Consider the following 15,109-nt stretch of genomic DNA (forward strand, 5'->3'; position numbering starts at 1 on the left):
GCCTAATTTCCCCTAATCTTTCCATGATTTTAGATACGGTGGAAAATGGACAAAAATAACTTTATGTGCTAAAAGATGTGGGCACTTTGGGTGTAATTTTGGCTGGACGAATACATCCTGGATTGGCTGAAATGTAGTTCGTGGGATTCTCAGGCAGTCTCTGTTGGTTTATCAGGTTTTTTTTTTTACCATTCAGCTCGATCTGCACAGTCAGACTGTTTTGGTCTGTTGGTCACTCTGATAGTTTGTCACCACTTTCTCGCTCCTGCTCTGCACCAAAGTCACTCCAAGGCTGTGAGAGCGAGATGTGGGCGGACCTGCATAATTCAGCGCCTCATCCCGAGTGTGTTTGTCAGCGTGTCGTATGCTCTGTGTGTTTGAACGCTGGATTCTTAAGAGTGCTTCTCTATTCTCTGCACGTTGGGACCTTCAGAAATTCCTGTTAAGGTCACACATTCACGTTTGTGTGTGCACATGTATGTGTGTTTGCGTGTAACTTCATAGCCCTGATCACAAGGTACAGTGTTTAACCAGCCCCCCTGTAAACTGCTGCAGACTCTTATTGATCTTTCTTATACATACACAGCGAGCACACAAACACAGCAAAGAGCATGTGTGACCTTTCTGGCTGTTTCTGGAGTCTCTGTTCTACCTTCTCTCCTCTTTCTCTCTCCTCCTTTGTAGTTACTGTGAATGAGAGCAAAAATATCAGTAAATGGAGCAGAAGTGAATGCTTCCTCTCATTATCCAGTTAGTTTCTGAGTCTTGCTTTAAATTTTTCCACCAGAGTTTAGAGTGATAGGACAAAAACCCATGTTGCTGTTTTTATAGGACACATGCAGGCCAGCTTTCATTGTGTTGAGGTTTGAGTAATTTAGTGCCAAAGGAATATCAAAATGCAATAAATTCTCTTAACAATGGGTTCTGTTTACAAATGCAGAAAGAATCCACTTTGATTTTATGTAGGGTCATATTAGCAGAAAGCATTTATGCCCAATTTTCACCTTCTTTATGACGAAAATGGCTCATTTTTTCCATCTTCTCCCCGCCCCTTAGTGTATTGTGAAAAGTCTTTTATAGCAAATTAAGCTTTGTTCGTGCTTTTTGCGCTTTGCCTCAGCAGTTTTTCCAACTGCACACCAACATAATTGCACTGCACTCGTCACACTGTTGCTTTTAATTTGTTTTAACACAAGTTATTTTTGTATTTACTAATTTCTGGTGTATTAAGATGATTTTAATCTTGCATTAAATCACACTAAGATCATGTTTGAATACATATGTCACATCAGTTGGAGGATGATCTTAAAGTTGTGCATCTTAAGGTTATGCACGTTTTTACGGCTTCTGTCTGATGAACGGTACAACTGATGCCAGCTCTTTCTTTCTCCTGCTGGTGAGATTAGATGTTGCTGCACAAAAACTAAAGCCGACAGGAACCATCAGAAAGAAAAAGTCCAGTTCAAACTATGGCAGGTAATCCTAGCAGGCCACACGTCTTATATGGAATATAGACTAGTGCCCATTCCTAAAATATAGAGTCAGTTTCCACAAATGGTGTGTCGAGGCAAGTCCAGGTACGCTGTGAGATTTTGGTGACATCCATATATTGTTGTTGCAGTTTAAGTGCCAAGTGTGTCAGCTGTTGGAAGACATTGGATAATAACACAATGCCAAGCAAAACAAACATAGCCTCTGAGAGAAACTTTAAATAAGTGCTGCATCTGAACGGGTAGCAGGCAGACTGTCACAGGACTGTTTGAGGGTGTCTGAGCAGGTGATGAATGCCAGACGTATGCTAGTGGATTGGCGTCACTTTAGCAGTATAATACAGGTGGGTAGGCAGATAGACAGTCCAAACCATCAGTCTGCTAAGGCGTGTGGAATTTAACGTGCATAGAAGGCAAGGTTCTGCTCCTAAGTTAGCCAAGCTCAGTGATCTAATGATATAACCAGTTTGTTTGGCATGTTGTGCAAGGTGTCACAGAGTTCAGCAACATTTTTTTTAATCCCCATACTATTTTTTTCTTTCTTTTGAATGAATAGTAAACCAGTCACCATGAACAGCCCTTAATTTAGATGTTAAAATGTGTGAAACATAGCTGTTTGCTACAGTAGTTGCCATGTGAGCCTCATCATGTGAGGACTGCTTGACAGTTTAAAGGAACAAAACATTTTTGCAGGGAATTTCCTTCATTCCAATGATAATTTCAGTGATTAAATAAGCAAAGCAAAGAGCTGTTGGTAGAGAGCTAGATCCTGATTAGCAAACGTTTTTAGCCATAAAGCCCACTTCACAAGGACACCAGTAACAATGACACTTTGAAGGGTTCAGCTATGTAGACCTTGCTCTAGATATCTTTGTTGACCAAACTCTTTCTGTCATTTGAGGTAAATGAGTTTTTAAAAAAAAAAATTTTTTTAGGGAAGAGGGAAAGCCCTGTACATAGCAAATCAAGAACACCTCTTACATTTACAGCAAAGTCAAATGAGAACTTTGCAGTAAAATTTGCAAAAGCAAAGGAAAAAAACATTTTTATCATGATTATCTTGTCAGGTTTTTTTTTTTTTTTGGGGCTGCTGATGGAGGCGTTGAGGCGCTGAGCAGGTCTGATTTGTGGCCAGACATCACTGCACGAGTCCAGAAAATTTATGCCATACCTTCCCACAATGCTTTACTCAGTCAGAATGACTGGGTGGGCAGGATGGATGGGGGATGGAGGCTGGGCAGCCCGATACCGAAGCAGAAACTCACCTGAAACAAAGAGGCCTTTCTTCGCAGCCACAGAGGAAATGTGTGCTTTTAGTCATTCATTCAGGACAACAAACCTCAGCTGCACGGTTTTGTTTTTCCTGGTGGTTCAGTTTGTTTTTGCTCTGCAGGAAATTCTACAACAGTACAGTCATTCCAAGTTAATGCTTTCAGCTTTGATTTATTAGTATTTTGAAAATGGAACTTTTTTTAAGCGTCCATCACCTGATTGGTCAGAAAGTTTAATCCCAACAGGGGTCCTTATGGGTCTTGTGCGTTTCTCTCTAAAGTTAGAGGTCAGCAGTAAATCAACAACAGTTCTGCATTACATAATCAAATGGTGGTGCTCTACGTGCCGAATTCCTGCCTTGAAATAAGCCATTTCACTGCTGCTTTTGGATTGGAGGAAGGCATTTGTGTAGACATTGGTAGAGTGTTTCTTGAGACTTGTGATGTCTACATAACTGAGTCAGCATGTGGTTTATGTCTCTTTATACTTTATTCCAAATTTCTTAAATGCTACCTCCCGACACACTTCTAAACTACCCAGTTATATTTGATGTTTGACAAAAATGAATGTTTTTGTTTTGTAGAGAAGTTATTCCAGAATCACTGTACAGTGAATGTTTCCAATAGATTTCCAACCTGCCTAACACAGGCTCTTGTCAGAGTAGCTGTCGAGCTTGCATTGGATTTCCAAAGCACAAGAATAAATGTTGATTGCTGCAGCTTGTGACTGGGGAGCTGGAGTCCAACTGACTGGGAGGAGAGACTCACTGGAGAACCAGCTGATTTGTTTTCAAGGATGTGAAGTAATGGGACACAGGAATGGCTGGCTTGTTATAGATCACTTGAAATAAAACTAGTTGTAGTAGCAAAGAAGAATACAAAGCTAACTAAAATAAAAACATTTTGGAAATGTCTTCAGTTCTAATCCTTGCACATTAAGCTTAGGGAGACTTAAACGTTTACGTGGCTACTGATTAGCCGTTTATATTGTAATAACTGCCCCTGACAAATATTTCCCTGCATTTTAATAGAGAAAACTAATACTAGCACTAATATATACAATAAATACAAATTGCAAAATATACCCAGGCAGCCCACCTAAGTGAGATGCAAGTGTGTGGAAACACTCATATTTACAGCGTAGTTATTCTGAGTTACTCAGTTTCTCTCCACACATTTGGAATAACAAGTGGTGCGTTTCTGGCACTTTTGCTTAATCTTTTGCTCTGCCCTTCAGCTCAGCAGTTAAATGAGGATTTATCTCTTCATGTGACCCACGGCTTTGCTTTTTGGACATCTTGTTCTCCTCCTTTGATGGACCTACAAAACGGCCCATATACGCAGCATGTCGCGTTTATTCCTGAAAACAAGTTGTTAAAATGTTCTTAAATTTAAGTGCACCATCAAAACAGGTCTTAAAGATTTATTACTGAGCTTTATTCTTACACTTATCGAGAGCTTGCTTGAGGGTGTGCCCTTAACTTGTATTCAAGTGGGGGAAGAAAAGTAGGAGAGGATGGGATTTCTGATATTACATCTGCAACCGCAAGTATCAGTGAGATATTTGATATCAAGGATAATGCGGTGTAAGCCTCACATCCCATGGCTATTTAAAGGAATGGGAAAGTAATTCTCCTGCTTCAGGGTTTCTCGTCTTCACCTCTCTCCCTCTCCTCATGTCTTTTATTCTTCTTTGGTATGCTGTGAAGTCTTTGAAATGCCCCTGCTCGGATGACTTTCCCCTCCCCACGTCTGCCTTAAAAACCTCGGTCCAGCTGACCTTAGACACGGGCTTAGGGAGGAATCCCCCCATGTTTCTGCAGGTGGGGCTGCAACAATATTGACTCAGGAATTCAGTTCATTTTATTAGACTCATGTTCATGTGTGTGTATGACGCACAGCAGCTGGAATCTGTTCTCATTTTCAAACAGCCATCACCCAGAAAGCTCCTCTCCTCCCTACTTCAAATTCATCGTTTCAGTGCCAAAAACTAAAAAAAAATCCAAATTTAAGTTTCAGTGTCTCCATGGAAACTAGGGGTTTCACCTTTTTCTGGTTTGCTAGTATTGGTATTTAATTATAAACATGACTGCAGTATGAGAGAGGGTGAAATCACAGTGTTAAGCACTTTTGTTTTTGTTTATTTGTATTTTAGGGTGGGGATCAGAGCTGTGGTTTTGAAGTCCAGCAACATAGCAGCTTAGCTGTAAGCCGTCCAAACCAGGGACACATGCTGCCTAGAATGAGGTTTTTTGTTTTTTTAGGCTGCAAATCTAGTGATAAGTGTGCAGTTTTATCCCAAAAAGTTCCTCAATGCCAAATTCAGAAAGACAATAGAGGGCGAGATCTTATCCTTAGACTCCTTAGAATTTATCTGAGACCTTAAATTGACCATGACCAAGTAATGGGAAACATTTTATTGGCTGTAATTGTTTTCATATTGCAGTTCAGTCCCATCCCTGTGAGCATGAGCCTCCCCAAATTGAGATCAGACATAGAGCCAGCTGAAATAACTGCTTACTGGTGCAGCAGATGTATAATAAAGCCAAACTCAGGAAATGGTGCCCTGCTCTTACTGTCTGCAAGACGCTTATATGGCAGGTGTGTTCAAGTGCACACCTGCATGTTTTCCATTCAGGTAAAAAGGGTAACAAATATAAAATGCTGGTGTCCTTGGGTTACATTTGGTGTCAAAAGTGTTTTCTGAGGTGTCCTAGTGTCAAAGATGCACACTCTATAACAGAGATTGGATGCCAGCTGGGGTTCTTTGTTGCACATCTCTCTGGATTGGTTTCCACGCCACAGATGTGCAACAAGAGCATTTTAATTAAAACTTCTACACACAGAACATTATCCAGACATCAAAATCATACATGACAACATATATTATTAAAGTCCTTTTAGAAAAAAGTTTCATTCCCGGCAGTCATGTTCATAACAACTCCAGGTAGTTATTTTGAGTCTACAAAGGCTTTCCAGCAGTGTATTAGGCTCAGCAGGACACCAGTTTCGTAGTTGACTTACTGCGGTGTTGACTTGCCATACTTAACCTACTGTTCCCATTAACAGTTTTATACCTTTAAGGAAAAGCTTGGAAAAAAGGTGGTGCTTGGAAATAAACTTTTCAAAAGTTTCTTAATGGCCTCCTCTGACATCTAAATTGATGCTGAGCAACTCGTGTACAGGTTTGAGCTGTGCATGTTGGCCTTAAACTTGGGTTTTGGCTTAATAATTTTTTGGTTTCTCCTCTAGATTTCAACTGTGGATATTTTTTTTGGAGTGCTTTATCTTTTTTGTTATGTCAGCACTGTGGCATCACACCTTTTCTAAATGATATTTTGGAATAATGTTAGTTTCAAGACAACCCAAGCATTTAAACCAGTGAGCCATGGATGATTTGTATTTTTAGCAACAGCATTTATATAAAGTTCTTCCTGTAAATTGCTGGGGATAACGAGTTTGAGATCTCATTTAGATCTCGGTGTTTGCCTGCAGCCAATGGATTCATCAGAGAATTGAAAGATGGGAACCAGGAGTATGGAATCGTTTACCTGCACGGTTGTGAATGGTGTCCATCTTATCCCGAGTACTGTGTGGTATCTCTGTTATCTATAGACAGCAGCTCTGCTCAGTCTCAGCACAGCAGAGACACATCAGAGCCCAGGAGTGGTTTATGTGGAGGTCTGGTTAGTTTCCTTAGCACTTGATAACCTCCTACCCACCACTCCCCCACAAGTTTATCTCTCACACACACACACACACACACACACACACACACACACACACACACACACACACACACACACACACACACACACACACACACACACACACACACTGTAGCTGCATTTATTTAGGGCAGATTTAAGAAGGCTCCGGAGGCCGTGCTGCTTTTACTTGGGAGAATAGTGAGAAAGAGATGTGAAAGGATGATAAGAAAGTGAGACATGATGATGTCAGTAGGAATGGGTACCCAAACCTGGTGTTAAATGGGTCCTGGTACATAAGTTATCTCTCGCATTTAATCTGACCACCTCTGTTACTGTTTAAGACTTGAATCTATGATGCATGGTTCCCTATTTACTTTTTGTAAAGGGCGGGGCAACTTTGCCACACCCCGGTCTTTGTGAGGAAGGTGGAGAGAATTGAGTGCTAAAAAGTGTGGTTGCACTTTACTAGAGTTGATGCTGACACTGCTTTTACAAGCAAAAAACCTGATGAAAACACGAGCAGTGTGTTGAAACGTTTGATGAAAGTCCATTACCATTAGGTGGAGAAAGGCAAAGTTTTCGATTGGCTAACTCATAGTTGCTCCATGTTGTGTTATACTAGCAGCCTGAAACCGTGCACGCAAATTATATAAATTATTGGTTTTCATATGTGTAATGTGAACGTGGGTTAATAATTATGTGTAACTATATTAGCATGCTGATAGTTAGGGATGCATGTATTCAGTCAGGACTGGGCGATAAATAAATGTAATTACAAAAAAGATTTTCTTCCAAAGTTTATGAAAATAATTGGTGGGGGAAAATAGTCCTTTTAATTTTTATTTTCATTTTGCATTAATTTCTGTTGTTTCTTATCATGCTGTAAAAATTATAAATGGTTTATGATGTTATGGACAACATCACCTGCCCCTCCGGAGCCAAGAGGTTCCACTGCATTCCACATCAGTACAGATGATTTTTAGACAAATTATCTTTTTGCTGTTTTTTTTGTAATTTTTTTAATTTTAATTTTTTAGCAACCTTCATGTTAATGATCTCAGGAGAGTTTCTGAGACACTGACTTGTTTCTGACACTGACTTGTTTTCTTTTCTTGGATTGTGTACCAGTGACCCTTGTATACAGAAAGTAGAAGTACTGTTTCATAACTTCTGCTGAGGGTGCACACTGAGTTAATGATGACTATTAGAGAGGCTGTAACATCCTGTACAACATGCTTCCAGTTTACTGTTTGACCTCAGGCAGCACTGGACAAACGTGTGCTCATCAAAAATCTTTTGCAAGCAGGAAGATTTACAAGATGTTTTTTTTTTTTTAATTTGATTTTATTTCCTACTGTTGTGCCATTAAAATAATGAAACGTTTTAATAAAGTTTTAAATTCCTTCCTGTCACCTTATTTGCCAACAGACCAATATGGTAGGTCTGGACCGTCTTCCTAATTGTCCAGATCGTCCTGTTGTCCCTCTTTGAATACCGTCACTGCAGGGGGGTTAACTTGTACTTATCCAAGCAGAATTAGGAATGAAGCATTTAGAAAAAGAGCAAAGCCAAAGAGAAGATTTATGGATTTACTGAGCGGGCATGCTGAGGGTTGGTGTGTCCGAAGAGGGTGCAAGAGAGAGGGTGAGTGGAGTTAAATCAGGGAGCAGCCAAAAGAAGTACTTACCAGACATCAGCTTTTTGCTTTAGGTCTGTAGTTCTAATGTGACAGTTTCTGAATATTACTTTAGGGTTATGAACATATTTTTGGTTTTATTCAAAGTGCTTACACACTGATATTCAAAGGTACAAAATTGCTTGGCTAATATCCTGTGAAAAGGTTGTTTCTTTTAAAAGGGTGAAGTATTTGCTGTATTATTTATTTATTTTTTGTCTTGTACGGTAATGACACTACATTTGGCTTAAAGTTTAATCCACTGTTCCCACACATGAGACAAGCACCAGGTAGGAGCTCTTAAAAAAAGGAAAAAGCCGCAGTGTGAAGTAAACTCACTTACACATACAAACAAAGACGTGACCTTCGAACTCTTCCCTTAGAGAACTTTGACCCTGAGCTGTTAGTCAGTTGGATTTGAAAATCGAGGTTATCTCTCACGCAGTATGGTTTCCCTCCACTGTTGCTGTTAGTTGCACGCTCTCACACAGTTTTAGAATAAGACCTGAGCATGTGAGAGATTGTTTAGTAGAGAAATACTACAGCTTGCCGTGACTAAATTACTTTCAGTTTTCACTTCTAATAACGACATTGTGATTTTGTCCAATGCTAACACAAGGGGAGGAGGAGGATTTACTGCCACAGATACTTGAATAACAAAGTGATGACAAAACAGCCTGTTTTATAGAGATGAGCCTCCTTACATATTCTAAATATGTGTCAGTGTTTTTTCACAACATATTAGGAATATTGCACATGTGCAAACAAAGAGTTTGTTTGAGTTTTGTAGCAAGATGGTAATAAAGGAGGGAAAAAGTAGATATAGTCCTGGTGCGGTGTTGATGCCTATCAATGACCCTGTCCAGCTCTCAAATAACGACAGTTATTCTTGAGTCTTTGCTGGACACAAACTTTCTCATGCCACCCTGGAGGAGCCAGACTACCTGTGCAACCTGAATGCTATTAGTAATGACAAGGACACTACCAAAAATCAAAACTAGAAACAACTAAAGTCTGACATAGCTCGCTATTTGTGTGAGAATTGAAGGGGCTTAATAAATTGAAAACGTAACAGGTATCTATGGTATTGGCCTGCATTACACTCACTCTGTGTACGTGAGCATTCCCTGATGCTTGACACAGTGAAGAAAGGGAACTACACAGATGCACAATATTCTGTAGTGCCACATATGGTCTAACATGCAGTAATTACATGGCATTAGTTAATTTGTGTACATAGAGCATATGTCGACCCAGCATATATAAACACGCTGACAGAACTAGTGGAACATCAAAGACTCCCCTAAACCTCAGCTGATTCCTCTCTGCCATCACTCGACTGGAAATGTGGGACTGCGTGCGTTTGACAGGCGGAGCGCAGCAGCTCTTATCCGGGCTGTTGTTTGTTGGTATACTGCTGCATTAGCATTTCCACTCAAACCATGTGCTGTCTGTGAAATATGGAAGAAAATAGAAAAAGCTGTTGGGGATTATTGGAGTGAAAGCCGCAGAGGCATAAACGGAGCCATTTGTTCCTGTTCTGCTCTTTTATTTGATATGTTTGAATTTCTTTGCCTAAATTTTATTGTTTTATTCTAATATTTCCTGTAATCTGGTTTGATCCAAGACAATTGTCAGCTGTGGAGGACAATAAAGTAACAGTAGTCCTGTGTCTAAGTATTGTCTCCTTTGCCTGCCCTTCTTTCCTTTTCTGTCCAAAAATAATATCAAAGATAATTTTTCCTCCATAAAATCACTAGATCATTATTTGAAACATTCCTCAGCCTCAAAGTCAGGGTTGCCAGGTTGTAGTGGCTGAAAAGATAAAAAAATAATGGCACATTTTATTATTTTAGCGAAGTAAGTGCTTGAAATAGTTCACAAAATTAAGTTTAGAGTTGATCTTAAAGAAGACTTGCTTACACACCGGATTAACGCTGCACTCATGTCAGCTCTGTGAAGCTGGGAACTGATATTCACACAGCCACTGCGTGCCTTTTTGTGGCACGAGACAGGATGGCATTGAAAAAAATGGAAGAACATGCTGAACTGTTTTCACTTTAGTCCAGTTTTAGCTTTCCTGCAGAACAAGTGTGTTGGCATGGAGGTATATCAGTGTTGACTATATACAGATTATCACCCAGCACTCACACTGGAGACGGAGATTTTAGCCTTACTAGTTGTTTTACTGTGTACGCTGTTTGTTTTTAAACTATTAAAGTAAAGGGATTCTGAAAGCTGAGTGTGATTTACAAATTATTTAGATGTGTAGTTGTGTGCAGTTTGTAGATCAAAGCATTGATGGTTGGGGGGAGAAAGGTGCATAAACTGTGTACATAGTAAACTGTCTGCAGCTGTGCCGTTTTGCGAGTGCTGCTAGCCCAAGTTCACAGCCATGGCGCTACCGGATCGGGCTTGCGAGCAGTCCTTATTGCAAGTATTCAAGATGTTGGAGCGAAGGACAACATGAAGGCAAATTGAGCTGATGTTAGATGCTGCTGCTTTAGTCTCTTGTAATTGGTTAGTTAATTAAATCCCCTCCCCCTTGGAAACTTGTGGAAATGAGTGGATGCAATGTCAGTACTGGTCCACAACTTTAAGATTATGACTTTCAGGAGTTTAGGGCTGGATTATTTAGGGGTGTAGATGGCTGAGATGAGACTTTGCAGGAATGCACCATCATCTGGAGGTGCATTGAACTTGAACTACACATGGCTGCCCTTAACAGTTCCCAGTGGCCCCAGAAGGTGTCTGCCGTTGTACTGACCAGTGTGTTAATTATCCACCGCTCGCTCTAAGCTGGGCCTTGTTTGAACCTCAGTGTCTCCACGGTAACTGTAACCAACAGTTACGCAAGCTTGACAACGGCAGCCCTCGATGACCCACATTCCAGCAGTAAATCACAACGCGTGCACATTCCCGACTCCACCCTTGCCTATCGAAACTGTTCTCAGTGTTTCCACTCGACGGGGAAGGGGAGGCGGCGAGTTAGAAAGAGGTGGGGAACGTTTTCACTTCTGTCGGCCTCTTTTCTATTTTCCTGTTTTTTCTATATGGAACAAAGTCCACAAACTGTGCAGAATCAGTGTAGTTGAATCTTTTGTTGTAAGTCTTTCTGCACACACTCCTCAGCCTCAGATTATATGGTTGAATTTGTTTGTTTGCATCCCCTATTAGAAGCTGGCATGTGAGTTGTTTTGTTGGCATGCTGACAGAAAAGATATCTGCGGTCTAGGAGATCCACAGTGAAGACGCAACATCTTTCCTGCCATAATAAAATGTAACAATTTCATATGAAGTAAACCTTAAAGACACACTCTCTCAGTGCTTACTCTGTCCACTGAGAATATATATAACTGTCACCTCCTGACCAATGGGTTCTCTGAAAATGACATCACTATTCATGAAATGTTACTTGGACCATGGTGCTCGAGTAGTATCTGCATTTTGTTCCACAGGTTCATCCACTTGTCCTGGCATTCACCTTAAAGTGGCAACATTTAATGCTGCACTTAAGAAGGCGTGCATCCCCCCCATGATGCCAGAAACCAATCAGCGTCTGTGAGAAACTATATATGGGTTGATGTGTTCATAGCTGCCTTCATCTTACTTGAATATCTTTCCACAAGTTTGTCTCTCGCTTTCAATTTGTTTTTGTCCCCTAGAGTAAGATACAATCACCTACTTTTTCAGAGCTATGCATAGCTATGCAATGTTGGCAAGCTCCTGAATACCTTAGATCTTTCTCTGGTGGCGGTTATGATGAAATATGAGGCAGATTTACTGCTGAGCCATAACATATGCATGTGTGTGCACAGGCTGCGAGCTACAGTTGCTGCGTCAGCACAACGTTGCGTACATACATCAGGTTTTACACATTCCTGTTCTGTAGTACACTCTGTAGCAGATGAAGGAAATGTCTACATGTAGGCAGTGAATTTGTACACATGTAGAGAAAATAGCCCTGGGTAGCTGTGTAACAGGCTGTGTGTGTTCTGGAGAGGTTTCCTTAGACATGCACAGTGTGCTGAGATAAAGTAGATAAGTAAGTTGGAACACATTAAATCAGTGTGCAGATCAGGAAGGTTCCTGGAAATAACATTTGATACCAATTATATACAAATGACTTTAAGTACAGATTTAAGATTTAATTCAAAGTAAACTGGAACTAATCGGTGTTGAACTGCTTTAAAGGGACCTATTACGCTCACTTATGACCTCAAATATACTTCACACGTATACTTGAAAGTTTATCCGAAATGACATGCCTCATGGTTGTGATGTCTTCAGTATTTAATGTGATATTTGGACGGCAAACATTCATCTTGTCTATTTAAGAACCGATGTCACTGAAGTAAGTTGTTGTGCTCAAAACTTGATGCATGTGGGCTGGCAGTCCATATCGGTGAATAACTGATCACCCTTCTTTTCCTGTCCTCGCACAACCTGCTGACACACTCGGCTCTCTGGATCTTAGCCAGCCTTGCTTTTTTGCTCTCCCGCTACAGTCGAGGCTGCTGAACAGCCACCTTAAGAGCGCCATCCTGCATTAATAATAAGTCTGAGCTACTGTTTATGCCCTATTTTTTTTTCAATCTTCAATGTTAATATCCAAGTATTTGTTTATGCTCTGCATGTAAACGCAATTGTGTTGAATGTAAATGTTTGGTGTATTTTTGTAATTTGCGGCTTGTATAAACAGAATTGGTGACTCTCTTCCTGTGTTTTTTCTAAAAGGACTTGGAGTTCCATGGCGTGATGAGGTTCTACTTTCAGGACCGGGTCGCCGGTAACTTTGCTACCAAGTGCATCAGAGTCTCCAGCACAGCAACAACGCAGGACGTCATTGAAACGTTAGCAGAGAAGTTCAGACCAGACATGAGGATGCTGTCCTCACCAAAATACTCCTTGTACGAGGTCCATGTCAGTGGCGGTGAGTCCCACAGATTTCTGATGCAAGGAAAAGCGCGACAGACTTTACAGAATCAAATTAATCGTAAAAATGTAGAGTAGGAAATGGATGGCTCTCAAGTAAACTGGTCTTTCTGTGTCTGTGTTAGAAGAGCGTCAGCTGGACCTGGACGAGAAGCCTCTTGTTGTGCAGCTGAACTGGAACAAAGACGACAGAGAAGGACGATTTGTCCTGAAGAATGAGAACGACATCCTGCCCAAGGTCAGCTGCTCTGACTGTTCGGTCCAAGTGTTCACTGTTAATCATTAGGCTTACTAGCGAGATGAATTATTCTTCCATTCATCCGTAGCCTGTCAAGGAAAAACGAATCATTTTAAATCACTTTGTTCAGCTCTTCAAGATCACAAAGATACAAATGTGCATTGGAAAGCCACCAGCTGCCACTAGAATATAATCAGACTGTATATAAAAGATGGATGCCGCTTGGTTAATGAAGGGAAGCCATTCAGGTATTTTGTGACCAGATGTGACGAGTGAGTTTCTGATTTGGCTTTAAAAACTGAAACGTATGCTCACTGGCTAAGGACTTGTACTCAGCTTCATTTTCCAATAGGGAAGCTACTTCTATATGTGATACTGCCTTTAAATGGAACATAGTGTTTCCTACACATAGACTTTACTTCAGTGAGCTGCTCGGGTATATTTAACAACCCTCCTTAATCTTTTTCAAGTTTTTAATTTTTTTTTTTTAATTTTTTTGGTATTTTTCATTTGCTCTCATGTTTTGTACCAGCTGGCTTCCTGCCAGGTTACACTTATGGTCCTTAATATCTTTCAACTGTTCCTTCAGGTTGTCTCTTCAAACTGATCTTTTCTATAGTTTTTATATCTTTATCCCACTAACCCTAACCAATTTTAATCATAATAAATGATGCATTTTTAATTTGTAATGTAATAAAAAAAATTAGAAAACGATGAAGCGTAAAAATCTGTGAAGTGTACAACTCAATTTTCGGTGACTCAATGTGCATAAAAATTCGCTCTACCAACAACCTCATCCAGCCTCCCAAACGTTTTTGTGATTTAAAAGTGGAATGTATTATTGTTTACACGTACACTAATCAGTACTATTTGTGATAAGAGGTGGTGAGTATTTCACTGTAGGGAGTTACAGGACCGCTCTGATCAGAACCTGGAGCAGGTGGAGGTGTAGTTTACGTCTTCCTGCTCACTGACGATGCAGAGCAAGACAGCAACTACCAGTCTTAATTTAACAGCCTGTGGGGAGTACTGCAGTGTGCCTATTTGACCTTGCAAGAGGTGTTTTGCTCAGGTTTTAGTGGGTTTTAAAAGTCCTTTTGGGCCCTCAGTCAAATTTGGACATTTTGGCGTACTCGAATGTCACAAAGATGCCAAAGATTTTCTTCTTTTCCTTGCTCACTTTGCTCATGTGCCACTTATTCACCCACAAATGAGTGCATCTATAGCAGTTTCTCACTCTCTTGTTTTTCTAGAAGAGTCAGAGTAACGGGCCTGAGAAGGAGAAGGACGGCGTGATACAGAACTTCAAGAGGACTCTGTCCAAGAAGGAGAAGAAAAAGGAAAAGAAGAGGGAGAAGGAATTCACCCGAATCCCTGATGGAGACGATCAGACACTGAGTCGCGAGGACGGGTAACACACTCATTCATCTTACATCCTGACAGTCCTCAGAGATTCTTTTTCTTTTTCTTAATGCGAGGAAAAGCACAGAACACTCCAGAAAATGACAGAATAGTGATTTAAACTTTTGACCTTTCTGTTCCTTCATCTGACTCCTTTTTTTCCTCTTGCGTTTCTTTTTCTGTCCCATTTATTCTTTGGTTTAGAGAAAATCTGGCAGCAGAGGTTTATAAAGACATGCCAGAAACCAGCTTTACCAGGACGATCTCCAACCCAGAGGTGGTGATGAAGAGAAGACGCCAGCAGAAACTGGAGAAACGCATGCAGGAGTTTATGAGCAGCGATGGGAGGCCAGACTCAGGTACTTCTTAGAATTTGCAAATATCTTGTT

General features: G+C 40.5%; 1 protein-coding gene across 16 annotated transcripts in view; it reads left to right on the top strand.

Moving 5' to 3' along the window:
• Nucleotides 1-15,109, top strand: part of afdna (afadin, adherens junction formation factor a) — a 116,752-nt gene that overhangs the window by 25,986 nt on the left and 75,657 nt on the right. For 11 of the 16 annotated variants that reach the window (XM_087852175.1, XM_087852176.1, XM_087852177.1 and 8 more), the window contains exons 2-5: nucleotides 12,884-13,079; nucleotides 13,207-13,319; nucleotides 14,573-14,730; nucleotides 14,925-15,079. In XM_087852175.1, coding sequence (XP_087708301.1) covers nucleotides 12,884-13,079; nucleotides 13,207-13,319; nucleotides 14,573-14,730; nucleotides 14,925-15,079 — 622 coding nt within the window. The remainder of the gene's footprint in view (nucleotides 1-12,883; nucleotides 13,080-13,206; nucleotides 13,320-14,572; nucleotides 14,731-14,924; nucleotides 15,080-15,109) is intronic. The other 5 variants (XM_087852181.1, XM_087852190.1, XM_087852191.1 and 2 more) reach the window with 1 other exon arrangement.

Source organism: Neolamprologus brichardi, chromosome 15 (assembly GCF_056152115.1).
Source record: "Neolamprologus brichardi isolate AB-2024 chromosome 15, ASM5615211v1, whole genome shotgun sequence".
NCBI lineage: Eukaryota > Metazoa > Chordata > Actinopteri > Cichliformes > Cichlidae > Neolamprologus > Neolamprologus brichardi.